This window comes from Phoenix dactylifera, chromosome 1 (genome assembly GCF_051530095.1).
Source record: "Phoenix dactylifera cultivar Ajwa chromosome 1, Ajwa_hap1_PhDact_Kaust_v1.1, whole genome shotgun sequence".
Taxonomy (NCBI): domain Eukaryota; kingdom Viridiplantae; phylum Streptophyta; class Magnoliopsida; order Arecales; family Arecaceae; genus Phoenix; species Phoenix dactylifera.
The window spans coordinates 38,079,491-38,096,044 of NC_143190.1; the positions used below are offsets into that span (position 1 = coordinate 38,079,491).

Sequence of the window (16,554 nt, forward strand, 5' to 3'; positions counted from 1 at the left end):
TTTCATTGATGCACCCAAAGTATTACAAAACAAGATCTGAATTTCTACTTAGAATGTAAATCTTTTCAACAAAAAACAATGTTATGTGGCAGGGACGTTTCTTATTTCCTAAATCTTATCTATTAAATATCAAAAGAAAAATATTTACTTAAATTTGGGATAAGCTCCAATAGGTTGTGCTTATTTATTTTCAGTTGCTCAAGTATGGGGTGGGATGCAGTTTACCTAGCATTTGCTGATTAGTATTCTGAAGTCTAAAAATTTTCCTTAACAGCCCCAAAAGTAAATTGCCGACTTTACTAAAGCCTACTCGCTGTCAATTACTAAAGCTTTGTCCTTTTTCCAGGAAGACCAATTATGTCACCAGGCAGTAATTCTTGTAAAACGTGTTGAACTAATACAGTTTCAGAGATATAAGAAAAGTTTCTTATCAACCGCATCAAGTGAGAGGCCACAAATATCTAACATTACTTTCACAACTGACTGGTAAACTTAAATTCCAAGGACCAAGCCATAAAAGCTATCTCCTTTATATGCACTGATACAATCCCATGAAACATCAAACCACAAGAATGATTGGTATTCTTAGAACATTGCTTTGTATCTCATTGTTTCATTCATTTATGAAATCAGACAAATATAGAACACAAGAAAATAGATGCCCAAGCATAGAGAACTTATTAGATAGCCACTAAATAGAAAATTGAAATATATGACATGATTCTCCAAATAATTTGCTAAACCTCAAAATAATATTCTGTATGTGTTAGACTAAAAATCTTATCTGTCGTCCAGATACTCACACGACTATGTTGGCTCGAAGAGATGTCTTTGTTATTGATGACAGTTGACCATGAAGAGTTGTGAAATCTGAAACTAAATACTCTGTTCCTCATTGATGGTTTCCTTCTGACCAAGTTTTGAAGGTGTGACTAATATCATGGACTCTATGACACCAGCCTTTACTAGAAGAAATCTAACCAATATCATCTCCATTTTGCATCCTTTAAAATGGCTCATCTTGACCACCTTGAGTTGGTTAAAAGCCAAATCTAACGGCCCTTGCACATCCTTCATCGCATAGCTTATCTGATTGGGATCTCGGTGCTGATGGATGCTGCAAATCAAATGATATGGTGGAAGAAAGTCTTTGAAAGAAAACAGGAATGAGATGGCAGTGACCAATGATACAAGATCACATAGTGAAAGGAGACTGACTTGAATAAAGAGCTTCTCAAGAAATGGGGAAGGAAAGAGCTGAGAGAAGCCATAGATGCATGCAAGATCAACTGCTCAGAGTTCATAAGGAGCTGCAATTCCTTAAGGTTTTGCATTGAAATTTGTAGATATTCGGCACCGGCCTCTTCATATAGAGTTACCCTCTGATGGAAAACAGAGTAGTAGTTATATCAAATTTGAGAACTGAATTCATCAGAGATTATAGGCAAAATTTTAGATTTGCAAGACAACCCATAATTGCCTTTCACAAGATAAGAATCTTATGAGAGACCAGATAGCAGCTTCATGTATTTGTGTTCAGGTTCCAGGCACTCCAGATGAATCGGAGAGATAAATGCATCCTCTAATGATGATATGTCAATGAAAGAGTTTTGACAAATGCATTCACCATAGTAAATGAAAGAGTGGAGCTTTGGAGCAACTATAATAATTCCATGGGTAGGCCGGCAATCTATGTGATAGCCAATCTCTGAAGTTGGATGTTGTGAGTTAAGACCTTGATTGAGATAAGAAATGGGCAGGTCTTGAGGCTCAAGCTTTCAAAGAGTGAGCAATTTGCTAGTGTAAATGGAGCATTTCTACATCAAAATCTACATATGTAAGAGAGAGAGAGAGAGAGAGAGAGAGAGAGAGAGAGAGAGAGGTTAATGGAAACCAGTCAAGTTCAAAGGGAGGGACAAGTCACAATGACTCAAAACTTAGATGGTCAGTGATTCACAAAAATATATGTAGTTGGGCAATTCAAGCAAGCATACTCCATTGGTAAATTCACAAGTCCAATGGTCAAATCCATAGATAGGTCCAAATTTAGCTCTTTGACTCCCTTTTCTGCTGCAAGGGCAATCCGAATCTCTATGTCAAGTAGGAACATCCTGATTGAACAGAAGAACAGGCAAGGTCGGCGAAACTGTCCTGAACCGGGTGATTCCGATCGTACCAAGTCGTCTCGACGGCGGACTGAGATGGTTCCAACAATGAAAACGAAATCCGTTGCCAGAGGAGGAAAAGGAGAAGGAAAAAGAAAAAAAAAAGAGAGCGAGCGAGGGAGGGAGAGAGAAAGGAAGGAAGAGAAAGGGAGGTCGAGGCCAGCAAGCCGCACGGAGGATGCTCCTCCGGGCTCCGTGGCTGGAAAATAGGTCGGGTCTCCTATTTCGTTCAAAACAGGAGTCCGACCCCTTTTTTATTTCGTGATTTTTAAGTAAAGTTGGCAAATCACTTGCCATACCCCTGTTTCGAACGAAATAGGAGACCCGGTTGTGGAGCCTTCTTCTGCCTTCTATCTGGGTCGCCGACCTCCAATGGCCCTCTGCGGGCCCTCCCTTAGTCTCCAACGGCCCTCCTTCTCTCTCCCTCCCTCTCTCCCCCTTCTCTCTCTCTCTTTTCCTCTCTCTCGTTCGTCTTCTCCCCCGCCTCATCTACTGTGTTGGTACAGGCCTAGCACGGTGTGGGCCCATACTGAATTGTGCCGCCGGGCAACCGGTCTGAGGCCTAGTACCTGCACAACAGACTATGAAAATAGGTGAAATCTCTTAACCTTGTTGTCGTTGTAGAATTGTAGGTAGCGGTCGACAATTGCCACAATTTTTTTTGGTGTTTAGCTCTTGGTGAATTCAACGCTGAAGTTGATGGTGATGGCTGAAATTGAAAGGGATTGGAAGGTTTGAAGAATGGTATCAGGTAAGAGACTGATCCTTCCATGACCTCTCTCTCCATGGTTTCTCTCCTATCAAATAACCGAGGGGTGCACTCCTTTTGCAGAAATGGCCTCTCTATTTATTAGTTTTGCTTTCCACGTAATGATGACTTTGTCAAGGGATGACCTCTAGGATGAAACTGATTTTCTTTCTATGAGAGGGAGATTAAGATTTTAAATGACAGTAGTAAGTATGAAGTATGCTCCAAGTCTTCATCCTATTGTACTCCATTGACCTGGGGTTCAGTATGTTTTTTTCTATGCTTATGGGTTTGACATATCAACATCATTAGAAAAGATAAAAGGTGATCTAGAATCTGGGGCAGATCTTTGCTGATGGTCGACACATAATCTTCCAGGAAAAGCTTTTGCAGTGTGGGAAATGTCTGAAGAATTCAAAATTATCAACCCACAAGTCCTCAACTAATACAGAATTGTTTGTAAAAACATTGAAGCATGTCAGAAAATCAAATGCTCTCAGATGGATACTTGTGATCTCCAAACTGCATTTTGGAAATAAGCATCATTCTTGGAAAAGGCCTTGGGCATAAGCTATATTGGCGCGGATAGCACAACCTACCAGTTTAGAATTTGGTGCAAATAATTGTCTATTAGAGGTAAGATCAGAAAGCCTGTAAGTGGCCAAATGGTTGTATCTCTGAAGAACTCAATAGAAAGGGTTTTAATGTCTTCCATTTTTGTAGCATTACATGGGAACATCATTCTCCACAGTCTTTAAAGGCCTTATCTGAGTTTGCATAACCATTTCTTCAGAAAAGAAATAATTACACCCTTATCTCTTCTCTTGCAAAACTATCTATAATTAATCAACTCAATTTTCTTGTTCCTTCAATTATACCCTCTCTCAGGATAATGTGCAAAGTGTAAAATTTGAAGGATGTCTCCAAGATCCAGATTGTAGTAAGGGCTTCTCCTGTCTCAACTAGATCACAATGATTCTTAAGCAGAAGATCATGACTTCAGATAAACTTAATGGTAACAGCAATGAACTAAAATTAAAATTAGCCGTTCCCTCAAAAGCTATGATTAGCTGGGAAGAGGGGAAGAAGGAACCAAAACTTACAACATAAACCACTGTTGATCTACGAACTAATATGATCTGCAACAACATCTAAAAGGAAGCAGAGGTCAGAAGACCGCACCCAGCGCGAACCCTAAGCCCTAGCACTTATCTCTGATATCAAGACTATCTTCTGAAAGAGGGAATTTTTATACCCATTTCAAACCCCAACATATTACTCCCACAAATTCACCACCATTTTGGCCATAAAAAAGAGGATAATATATGGGGGAGAAGACAAACATTGGAGGTCCCGGCGTTCGATGAGACGGAGGGGATGCCGCACGGCGGCACGGAGGCATCCGGCGTCGGGTTCGAGCTCTCTGCGTTTGGGGAGATCGGGGAAAACGACAATGTCGCCGCTGTCGCCGTCGCGGGAGGACGAGGACGAGGACCAGGAGGGGTGAAGGGTGAGGGACCTAACTATAAAGAGGATTTATGATTAATTTCTCCTTTGAGTTCTATTTGAGGTTTGAACTAGTCCCGGCACCCCGCTTGCTGAGATCAGTTCAAATATTTGTCCAAGATGACCCGCAGTGAAAGGAAAAGCCAGTGAGATGGGGTAAAATACCATTGAAAAAAGGACCTATAAGTAATTATTTATTGAGAAATACTTGAATTGGTCTCGTCACGCCGCGTGCTGGGACTAGTTCAAATGTAACTTAAAGGAAAATTGACACCGGAGTCCTTTCCTTTCAGACATTTATGATTTGAATACACAAATCCAGAATAATGCTGGAAGGCCGTCTATGGTGCACATCCTAACATAGAATTTCTATCACATTGTGCTGAGATTTGGATACTTGAGGATTAGGAACTTTTTGAAGTAACCATGATTAATGTGAACAGGGTTACGAACTGGGTTGCCTTCTATGCTGCCCACCACTCCCGAGAAATTCTCTGGACCCGACATTCTACCGTTCCTTCTCCACCGAATTGTCTTCTTTCTTTTGACTCTGTTGCTTATACGAAATTAGCGCGAGCGGCCGGTTTACCAAAAAAAAAAAAAGTACCCTTGATTTTTTTTTAGACTCAAGCTATTGAAATTATGATCTTAGATTCCAGTTACACGACGTCTTATTATTTATTTAGTCACCGGCTAGTTCATAAAATTTTACTCTTCATTTGAATAAGATCATTTTATTTGCTATCATAATGAAAATATTTAGCAGGCAGCTTTTATACAAAGTTATGCACTGACATATAATGAGTAGAACATACTTGAGATATGCTATATGATAGCTTATGATGCACACGCATTAACAACTAACAGATATTAGAACTCCTCTCAACTGCTAGAAGTCTGTGAAGTATTCTGTATGCTTTGGAGTTAAAGCCTTATCATCCTCCAAATATCCACATAGCACTACATTGGCTCTTGATGTCTTTGGCAGCAATGACAGCTGCCCACGTAGAAAAATCGAGTCTACGTTGTTTTGAGATGTGGTTTCTGATGCTGAATGATTTTGCTCATGATTGATGCTTCCCTTTAGATCAACCTTCGGAGGGGTGACCAATACCATAGTCTCTAAAGCAACCGCCCTCTCCAGTAGAAACCTCACCAATCTCATTTCGCTCATGCCCCCTTTAAAGTTGCTTAGTTTGATAGCCTTGAGATGGTTAAAAGTAACATCTGATGGCTCCTGCACAGATCTTGTATCTTTGGGATCTTCAGGTCTTTTGGGGAGCTGCGAAGATGAACAAGATAGTTGTTGAGGACTATAAGATGGTAACCGTACAATACTAAGAGAGAACTTACTTGAATGAAGAGTTTCTCAATGAACGGAGTTTGGCAGAGCTGGAAAAATCCATAGATGTAAGCAAGCTCTTCGCTCCTGAATAAATCTATTAGCAGCTGCAATTCTCGCAGGTTTGGTAAGAGGACTGGTAGGTCTTCGGGTATATATTCATACATTATGGTGAAACACTGTTGGAAGACACAACCAATGTAGAATCAACATCAATTCAGAGAATGGAAGCTACTAATTGTTCCTTGTATGTGGTGAAATGCTGTTGGAAGACAGAACTAATGAAGAATTCAACACCAAATGACACGAGCGCCTTATCAAAAAATTAGGTTCATAAGAAAATTACCATTAGTGTTGCTGTGCAGACAGTAAGGATCTTAACGTGTGAGAGATCAGATAACAACTTTATGTAGTCATGTTCAGGTTCTGAGCTTTCCATATCGATTGAACTGATGAAGGCGTCCTCCAGAGATGGGACGTTAGGGGATGAATCTCCAAAGATATGTTCCCCATAGTAAACGAAAGATCGAAGCCTTGGAGCACAGATCTCCATTTCCCATGCATTCCAGCATCCTGTAACAGTTAACCTCTGAATTTGGATGTCTTGACCGGAGACCTTGATCGATTTGAGATTCAGGCAGCTTTTGAGACTCAAGCTGTCAAGTAGAGGGCAATTGGCTACCATGAAATGGAGCATATCATCTGTGATGCTTACATACGAAAGGGACAGAGACTGGAGGCCATTAAGACCACGGAAGTCCGGAGGTGGACAGAAGTCACAGTGGCTCAACCTCAGATTGGTAAGCGATTTGCATTTAAATAGAAACTCTGGCAATTTAAGGGGGTGACCTCCATTGGTAAATTCACCAGTCGAAGGGTCATATCCCATGGATAAGTCCAGCTCTAGTTCTTCGACTCCCTTTGATACAGCAAATGCAATCCAGTTCTCAATATCAGGTAGAAACATATCGAATGGGCAGAAGAAGAGACGGAACCTATTGAGCTTTTTGCCTCTATGGTTTTGAAGAACATGGTTGATGGTCGCCACAAATTCTTCGGGAGTTCTACTGCTTGCCAATTCGGGGCCAAAGTCTATGTTGGTGGCAGAGATCCAAAGAGACTGGAAGGATTGGAGAATAGGATCAGGCAAGTTGCTCGTCATGTTGTCACTTCCTCTTGATGGTCTCTCTGTATCCAGTAAGTAGTGGTTGCTCTTCTTGGGACATGATAGCTTCTATATATATAGAGACTCAGATGCTGACTTTGGCAAAGAGTAACCTTCTAAGAAGATACTGTTCTTCTTTCTTTCATGGGAAGATTGGGCTCAAAAGAAGAATACTGAAGGACTTGAAGAAGTCTTTATTCTTTATAACCCTCTGTTCAATTCCAGGGTCTTGGTCTCCGCTATAATTGTCTCTGTATGCTTAAGGTCCATATATATTAGTTAATTCATTGGAAAAAGTGAGGATGGTGGGTATGGGCACAGGTCTTGTTCCAGAAGATATAGTTGGACTCCTAACAACCTTGCAAGGGAAGCTATAGCAAGATGAACTCAGCGGAGTTATCCCGGACCCAATATGCTGCACTTAGACGATAGCTTAATATCATGGTTGTTGTTGCTCTGATTCCGTGAACCTGAAATGTGAAAATAATTTATAATATCAGAAGGAGAAATTAGAAAAGGGTCAAGTTTACTCACAAAAATTTTAATCCTGCAGATTCACATAAGCTCACCTTTTTTCTGTTTTTAATTAAACTGGTTAACCCCGATTCTTCGTATAATATCCACTAAGATCATGGTACCAATATTCAATTAAAGTATTAGCCAACTGGAGTTAGCTTAGTTGGTTGGTGTCTGATTTTTTTTAAAAAAAAAATCCTTGAACTAGTTGAATTTCTTTATTTTTTTCCTTCTCTGAAAGAATGGTTGGGAAACTCCCCCCTAAAAATACAGAAAATTTCTTTAAAAAATCAGAATTTTCCTTGGTTGAATAACTCTCCAAATTATTCCATTGTAATTGAATTATTGAGGAATTATATGATTACTCATGAATTCTATGACTTATTTATATCCATTACTTTTTCAAAGAAGAGTCATGCATTAAACATCAGTGACTATATACTTTTCACCAAGAAAAATCATGACCACTCAAATTAACCCCCATTGCAATTTCAATAACGAAGCTCGATAAAAAGAGAGTTTCTTTGGATAAAGTTATCTGATGGGTAGGCCTTGATGGAGGAAGAATCAGGTAACCCCATTTTTTGTAGTGTCCAACCTGAGATTCATTTTATCATGTCAGAGTTTCGCCATACTAGAAGATCTACCTATGATCGAAAATGCATGTGACCGGAGATTTGTGCATGTCCTCCACATACAATTAGTTTTTTTTTTTTTTTTGGCCAGTTTGTTGATATTTTCTTATCTTTTGCACTGAAATTTCAGTCTTCCCCCACTTTGTTGGAGTTATAAATATTACATGTTTATGTTAAAAATCTTATTTTACGTGTACGAAGATGGTAATAATATGGCCATATGCATGAGCTCCAACTATTTGCACTTTGAGATGTTGCCTGCTGAAGCACATGGTTCAATGCAGTATTTCTGCCTGATCTCTGCTGATTAAACACTGCAGCTATGCTGTATCAATATATCCAGAGAAATTTTTTTATTTGAATGAAAAGAAGGGGCGTGGAACCCCTCCGTTTCCAAAACGTATCCAGAGAACTTATTCTACATTCATGCATCAATTTTTTGGTTGTACTTCACCAAGTGATCAAGCGCTACTCTAAATGCCAACCATTTCGTTGGTTCAGAGTGTAAATGCATTAACTACTTCAATATTTTTTTTCTTTTTTTGATGAAAATGGGAGGTGGACCCACCATAATTTATTTCTATAGGTTATTTACAATAATGATCCAAGTAAGCTGACAATGGCCCACAAAGGTAGCAGGCCAGAGCTCTGCTTCATGCGACGGAGTTTATCAGTAGTGCACTATCCTATTCCCATGAGGCTAGGAATATCTGGGTCTCCTGTCCAACTGTATCAACAGCCAAGTTTGCATTTGTTGCCTGGGAGCCCCCACCCTTTTACTTTTTTAAGGTGAATTTTGATGGCAGTGTTGTGACCAGGGCGAGAGGGTGGGAGTGGGCTTTATCATCATTAATCGTCACTCCAGGTTTGTGGCGGCTGGCGGTCAACGGGTCTACGACACCTCTATCATTGGTGCAGAGTTGCGAGCGGTATGGGAGGGTCTATCCTATGCGAGGCATGCTCTGGGTGCGGAGTATGTCTACCTAGAAGGTGACTCAGCCTCGGTGATCGAGGACATCCATGGGTGACTCGCCGAGTCAGATGAGCAGTCCTTGCTCCGCGACATACGACGGGTGGCAGGGGATTGCGGCTCGTTTAGGGCCACTCATATATACCGGAAGGCCAACATAGCTGTAGATTGAGTGGCCTCCTACACAGTGCATCACTCGGGGGCTTTCCTCTGGGTGACCCAGGCGGATGTTCTCCACCCGCTGGGCCAGCTTCTTTCTTCTGATTTCTTTGGTTGTACACATATGCGTGGGGTGTCATGAGAGGCTGGTGTACAAAAAAAAAAAAAAAAAAACAATAGGCCAGAATTTATTTGCATTGCTTGTACGGCCTATTGGTACTCCTGTTAGAAGGATATTGCAGAGATCTTTTAGAACTAGGCAATTAAAGCCATTATTTTGGACGCTAGATTTGCAATGCATGATTATAACTAATAAAGGCAGAACAGACGCAAGTGGAAGTCATTTTGGAGTGGTAGGGGCACCAAAGTATAAATGGAGTACTTGATTCCACCTAATATTTGGTTTATGGTATCACAACTAAAGCTGATCTAAGGTATACACTAAACTATCTATCAAGATATGAGGTGTTTTAGTCTCTCCCCTGGTCTAAAATTTTTAATTTAGAAGGATCATCGGACTCGATGTAGACCACTATGACCATCACAGAAGAACTAGATAGAGTCTAGGAGCGAGATTTGCCATATCAAGAAACCGAATCAAGTGTTAAACCTTTGGGTACCATAACTTACTCATACAACATTAGATCTACATGTTTTAATTTTAAAATCAGGTAATTTTTTGGGTTCTATGATGTGGTGCCACTCCTTAAGAGTGTGGCGCACTAAGCGATCAAGGCTCAATTCCATCCTTGTGAGCCCCAAAATGAGTTAGTTAAAGCATTTTTTTTTCTTCGAAAAAGATTATGACCAAGTATATCTCCTAATCCGAGAAGAGTTAGGGAGAACAGCTGAAAACAAAGTCAATATAAAAAGTTAGAATTTATCTCTTATAGCATTTTAGATTTTAATGATTATTTCCACTTGTCATTTCTATTTCGGCAAAGCTGTATCCTCTTTTAACTAGAAGGGAAATTTGATCAGAATTGTGTAAAAACAAACCTTACTAGTATAAATAGAGATTATATAACTCAGTTTATTATTTATGAATCAGAGAAAAAGAAACTTGGACCCTTCACCAATTGTTCTACTTTTTTTCTAAATATTTCTTAAAAGATTCAAGTTGAACAGGTTGAAAAAATATTTCCTTCTTCCTAATCGGATTTACTTCCTTATATATTGATGGACATGCTTTTATCAATTACAAAGTAGAGCATCCACAATTTGAACATTTGAACTGCACTTTGCCCTAAAAATTTATCATGCCTTAAAAAGTACCCCAAGCCAACAATTTTAGTACTTGAGTTGCTTGACATGCTTTTATCAATTGCAAATTAGAGTTTCCACAAGTTAAAACTTTTTAATTATACTTTGTTCCAACAATTTTATGTCTGAGAAGTACTATACATGGTATTCTGAAAGTAGAACCTCTTGCTACCCAAGAATGACTGGGGACAACTGCTTCACAATCATACAATATTTTAGTGCTGAAAACTTCGCTGGCTGTGACATCATAACAAGTATCTATTGTAAAATAATCTTGAAGTAGCGGTATCGGATTTAAACTACTGTCATCTTGCCAAAATTCAGATAGCACAACACGAGCTTCAGAAGATGCCTCTGTAGCAGTTATAGCATAGGCAGGTGCCTGCAAAGGATTTTCATGTCCGTCCTCTAGGCTCTGCTTGTGATGTTATTCGTTAGCATACCATTAATTCTGATCAGATATTGGGGCAACTAAAGTGAGAGATTCTACAGCAACAGCCACCCTCCCTGGTAGAAACTTCACCAATATGATTGGAAAAAGCATTCAATGATCTGGAGTAAAACATGTTCTAGTCCATTTCTCAGAAAAAAGAAATATGTTCCAGTATGGGGGCTTACAGTTGGTTTTCCATGAGGTTCTAACGACTCCAAAACAGTGTCCAGGGGACTAGTTCAAATATAATTTAAGAAAAAAAATATTTAACATCTGTATTATATGATTTATTGTAGGAGATCTTTGGAAAGATCAAACATCCTCTTCCTTCCCCAGGACGGTATTTTGGGAGAAGCCCCCCTTGGAATGTCATTCTCTCTTCCTCGCCTTCCCATTCCCCAAGCAAAAATCATATGGGGCGGGCTTCCTTATTTGCCACATTTTTTCTAGTGCTCATTTGAAATAAGAAACCTGAAAGTCAAAGGCTTGAAGTCATCAGTCTCATGATTACAAAAAAAATGCAGCATCCTCTTTCTTCCTCATTTTCAAAATATGCTTTTTATCGGTGCATATTAAATGGTCAGATTAATACACACCAAGCAAATTAATTATCTATCGAGTTTATACACATGTCTAGATAAATTGATAAATATTTCTCAAAATATGGTGTTCACTAGTACACAATATACAATCAGATAATACACTCTTAGCAAATTAGTTATCTAGTAACTCAATACGCATCTCCAAACAAATTAATACATAGTTTTTAAAACATTATATTCATCAGTACACACTACATAGCCAAGTGATATATATTAATTGACCTTTTGATATATATTGCAAGTCTCTTTGATATACACCTAGTAGTGATCCAATGCACACCTAGCAGTGATCTAGCACACACATCGAGGTAAATCAATATATAGTTTTCAAAATATGTTTTTTATCAGTATACACTACATAGCTAGATGATACATATCAAGTATATTAGTCATCTAGAAAGCCATTATATACTTCTAAGTAAATCAATACAGATTTTTCAGAATGTAATTTTTGTTAATACCAGTATACAATATACAATGTTCTAGTTTTATTTATATACTATGAGCCGGTAAACATCATATTCTGAAAACTATATATCGACTTATTTAAAAATATATATCGACTTGCTAGATGATTAACTTGCTTAGTGTATCACTTGGCCATATATCGTATATTGATAAAAAATATGTTCTGAAAACGATGAAGAAAGATAAATGCAGCTCCTTAAGCCTACCGAATTCTTCTTGTGCTTCATGACAGGTTTGTCTTACCTTTAGAACATGATTCGCCTACTTTTGCCTGTGACTCTGCTTGCTTCGCCAATTATGGGGATTGGGTTTAGTTTCAATTCCCAATCCAACATATGAAAAATCAAAAGCTTAAGCTGAATCTGCAGCAATCAGAGAATCAGTTGATGAAGCATATGAATCAGCTAGCACAACTTATCCGCCACCAACCGGTCAACCAACATTAATGTCCACCCTTTTAAACCTATGTCCGCTGCCTCCTCCCCCCTTGAAACCTCACCCATTTTCTTCAAACCTGGTGCATGCTTCCAGTGCGGTGAAGTCGGGCACCTCAAGAAGGAATGCCACAATGGATTGATTTGTTTCCTATGTAAAGGAATTGGACGCTCCTCAAAGCGGCGCAACTGAAGACAGACAAGTATTCAAAGTTTGTTCTTCCGTAGCAAACCGAGGAGTCTTTGTGTTTTCATTCCAGTGGAGGGGACTAATATCCAAAGATATGAAGAGTTGGAGCTGGAGTCATTCAATTTAATCGCATTAGAATCGGCGAGCCGCCTTTGACTATGTACATGGTGAAAGAAGGCTTTGAATCGCTTTGTCTCCTATGCTGATTGAGACCCTTTGGAGCTTGAATTTAATTCCTTTATGGTGTTCTTCTCTTCACGAGCAAGCTTGCTTCTCATTCACTGACAAGGAATCAAAAACACAAAGAACTTCAGTTTCATCATTCAACCCTAATCGGTGAGGGGTGGCGGTGCTCCTCATCACCTCCAAATACAGAGTTTTGCTAGAATTGTTTGGTGTCCCTCTCCAAGCAAGAGATCCCGACATGGTGAGGCGTATGCTCGACATGGTGAGCCCATCCCAAACTCTGTGCCGGTCACTCTCAGTCATGCAACGTATAGTGTCCTAGAGGAAGCAGAGCAAGCACATGAAGTTGACCATCGCATTCCTGATCATTTTGCTGCTCTGTTGGATTCTCAGATGATCTCTTCTGCGATCAAAGCCAGAGGTAGTTCCCATTCTCCTCAGATGTTCTCTGCGCCTAGTGGCTTTCCGGCGTGCAATTCCTTGGCCAACTGCCCTCATGGTGGCAGTGTGGCACAGAGTTCCGGTCCAAGTGCTGAACTGATCCAAAAAAAGTAGCCCTTGAGGCACTTCTCGAACCGGTGCTGAACCGAGAGGTGAACTAAAGGGTTCGAATTTGGATCTCCCTCCATTATTTTAACTAGAGAGCACAGAAGATGCTGGGCTTAGGATGCTTGAGAAGTCTAACCTCATTTCCTTTTGAATGCCTCATAATCCTGTCACCGAAAAGGAACCCTTGACTCCCTCTCTATCCTCTCTCTTCCACCCCTGCTTAAGGAGCCGTACGTTGACAGAAGGCCTACCGCTCCTAGCTTAGAGAGTACCTGTTGCATCCACCATTTGAGCGGCCGGAGGGAGAGTGAGAGAGAGAGAGAGAGAGGGAAAGGAGGGATCGGTGGATGCGTGCAGTCGTCGGCACCCACCTGCGAGTCGACCTAGAGGGAGAAGGAAACAGGGGAGGGCTTATGTTTCCATATCTGAGGGAAGAGAGGGAGGGAGAGAGGAGGGCCAGTTTTTACTTTATTTTTAAAAACCAAAATCATCCATGATCACCATCATCTCTACCGCGTCGACCACCATCCGTTAATAATTGGCACCATTCTGACCACCGTCAGTCATTGATACTATCACCACCTACGATACCACTAACCGTTGGCACTATTGTCATTGCCAAAGCCACCATTGCCAGCACCAATACCATTGCTAGATATCACCATGGTTGCGGTTATTACCGCTACCACCGTAGCCAAATGTAACTTGTAAATACCAACCAAGTTTTGGATTTTTTTTTTTTTTATATATATAGAACGGACGGATCATACATACCTAAAATAAATACATTCTATAAAGTCAAAAAATAAAATATTGTTTAACACGGTCGGAATAGCTAAAGTGTTGGTTAAAAGAACTCCTTCAGTGTAACAACTCAGGACCGCACCCAAAATAGCTAGTCAGAAGGTATTATTTGAGTTTCTTGATTTTGTATAAGTACTCAAGATCTACATAGCAAATAATTGATGTAAGACTAAACATACTCCTCCATTCAAGCCCTGACATTCTCATCAGGCTAAGGATTCAAATCCATTCAAATCTATTTACAAACATCAAGATCGGCTCGTGATCAGCCCCAATGAATTTGTGCTGCAGTATCCCCTAGTCCACATAGGTTATGGGTCGAGGTCTGCTTTGATACGATTTTTAATAACCTAGGATCTTATCCAAAATGGCTAGCTAGAAGGTATTATGTGGATTTCTTGATCTTGTATAAGTACCCAAGATCTACCCAGCAAATAATTGATGTGGGACTAAACACACGCATGCACGGGTTCTTACATTCAAAGTACTTTGGCACAAATGAGGCAACCTAGTTTGGCGTACTATTTGCTTCGCGATGAGTAACATCGAGCACTGTCTGATTGCAAATCTAGCTGATCATCGTTGCTGAATCCTTGTCGATCATCAAGTGGTCAGTCCTTAAGACCTGCCTCACATAGCTGATCCCCATTGAGACCGCTCTCAGCTTAGCTTCCGAAACTAAGGTATTGAAGATTGGCAACTTGCTCGCTGCAATCAGCTTGGAGTTCGGACCGTGGATCACAAAATCTGTGCCGCCACTATTATCGTCACCCGTTACATTGCTATTGAAGTTGATCTTAAAGAAGCTCGATGGTGGGGACTCCAAGTAATATAAACCAACCAATTCGTTGCATGAGCTGAAAGGGAGTTCTAAATGTCCCAAGCTATTAAGGTCTTTCCAGTTGTGGAGAGAGAAAAGATCTCAGTAGCCTGCAACATCGTCCTTTCCAAAACAAACCTCGCTGCATGTGTCTTGCTATCGAAGAGGTGATGTTTCTAGTGACCCCGGTACCCTTCGCTGCATGTCATAGGCAATATAAGCAGCCTCGGTACCCTTCGACATGGACAACTCACTGTTAGAGCTCCCCTAAAGGGACTCCAGGAAGATTCGGGTGGGAGTCATCGACTAGAAAAAAGACGAGGAGAGACTGACAAGGCTGCACACACGCGCCACCCGCCGGCACTAAATAAAGCATGATCTACTAACTCCTCTAAATCACAAAAGGGGCAGGTTGAGAGGATGCTCAAATATTAGTCACTCAGAACGCTCTTAGTAGGCAAACCTCTAATCGTTGCAGGCCACCGGCTGAGGGGGGAGATTTGCTAACCACACATCATCTATCACATCCATAAAATGGTCGTCCCCAATCAGCCATCCGACATTGGCCATCACTTTTGGGGCATGGGAGCAGATCCCCCTCCACAAGTAGAAGTATCTCTGGCTGGCTCCCATCTGAGCACTAAAGAAAAAAAACTAATTTTAATTTTCATGAAAAGTGAAAACGGAACGACGGAAGTGATGCTAAGGCCACTAATGGTCCAGGCTTGGGCGAGCCTATCAAAAGCCCAACGAACAACAAATAAAAAAATAAAAGAAGGGCCCGGCAACTCCAGACTGCGTTTCACATTTCAATTTCAAAACTAAGTTTGGTCCGACCCAAAACAACAAGAACCAGGCTCAGCCCCTCTTTGGCCTCAACCCACTAGGGTCAAATCTTGATTCTTCACATTAAAGAAAATAAAAAACAACAATTGATAGGCTCTAAACGACATCCGGTCCTCTCTCACCGATCTCGTCTGCCGCCACCGATCTTCTCGTCTCCTCTCCCACTCATCGCCCACCGCTCCTACCCTCATTCACTTGCCACCTTTCATGTCTCCAATGGGAATGAAAGCAGCGACAGTGCCGAATGGCAATGCCAGAGGTTGCTGGTGATTGGCAGTGACAGATCCGAGGGGATGACTGATGAGTGCTCGGGGGAGGGGAAGCTTAGAACCCATATAAGGCTCGAAAGTTATGATGACCTCATATTCGAGGCCCAGCCTCAGGCCCATCTCCCATTAGGTGGCCCGCCAGCCTCAAGTCGGGTCAGGACCATCAGCCTCAAGGGGTAAGACTGTTGGTCGTTTCTCGTCTGAATACAAACATGACATGGCATTTCACTGGACTCCTTGATGCTAGAAAGCGAGGTTGATGGCTTTCACGAAAGGATACGACGAAGGAACACTGACATGTTGAGCACCACCGCTAGTGCGGGCCACTCCATTATCCTGAGACTCTTGGCTTTCTTGTCTCCAATATCTTGATGCGTTTAGCAATTACTGGCATAAATGAGGTCGCTCCATGAGCCATTCAAGCTTTTGTTATCCTCGGTGCTCCGTTACCAAGCGATATACGATTGGCTCTGTCATGGCCCTC

At 40.9% G+C, this 16,554-nt stretch overlaps 1 protein-coding gene across 1 annotated transcript; it reads right to left on the minus strand.

Moving 5' to 3' along the window:
* Positions 1–5,190: 5,190 nt before the first annotated feature.
* LOC103696164 (F-box/FBD/LRR-repeat protein At1g13570-like) lies at positions 5,191–7,056 on the minus strand. Its single transcript, XM_089930850.1, has 3 exons — positions 6,108–7,056; positions 5,773–5,940; positions 5,191–5,701 (listed from the first exon to the last, which is right to left on the minus strand). The coding sequence occupies exons 1-3, from the start codon at positions 6,921–6,923 to the stop codon at positions 5,309–5,311; spliced, it is 1,377 nt and encodes a 458-aa protein (XP_089786976.1). The 5' UTR covers positions 6,924–7,056; the 3' UTR covers positions 5,191–5,308.
* Between the last annotated feature and the right edge of the window lie 9,498 nt (positions 7,057–16,554).

Bases quoted from the DNA above. Each gene is read 5' to 3' on its own strand.
- LOC103696164 (XM_089930850.1), bottom strand. From the start codon at position 6,923: ATGACGAGCAACTTGCCTGATCCTATTCTCCAATCCTTCCAGTCTCTT. The intron at 5,941-6,107 runs GTAATTTTCTTA...GTCTTCCAACAG, and splicing joins TCTGCACAGCAACACTAATG to TGTTTCACCATAATGTATGA. The intron at 5,702-5,772 runs GTAAGTTCTCTC...TCATCTTCGCAG, and splicing joins TTGAGAAACTCTTCATTCAA to CTCCCCAAAAGACCTGAAGA.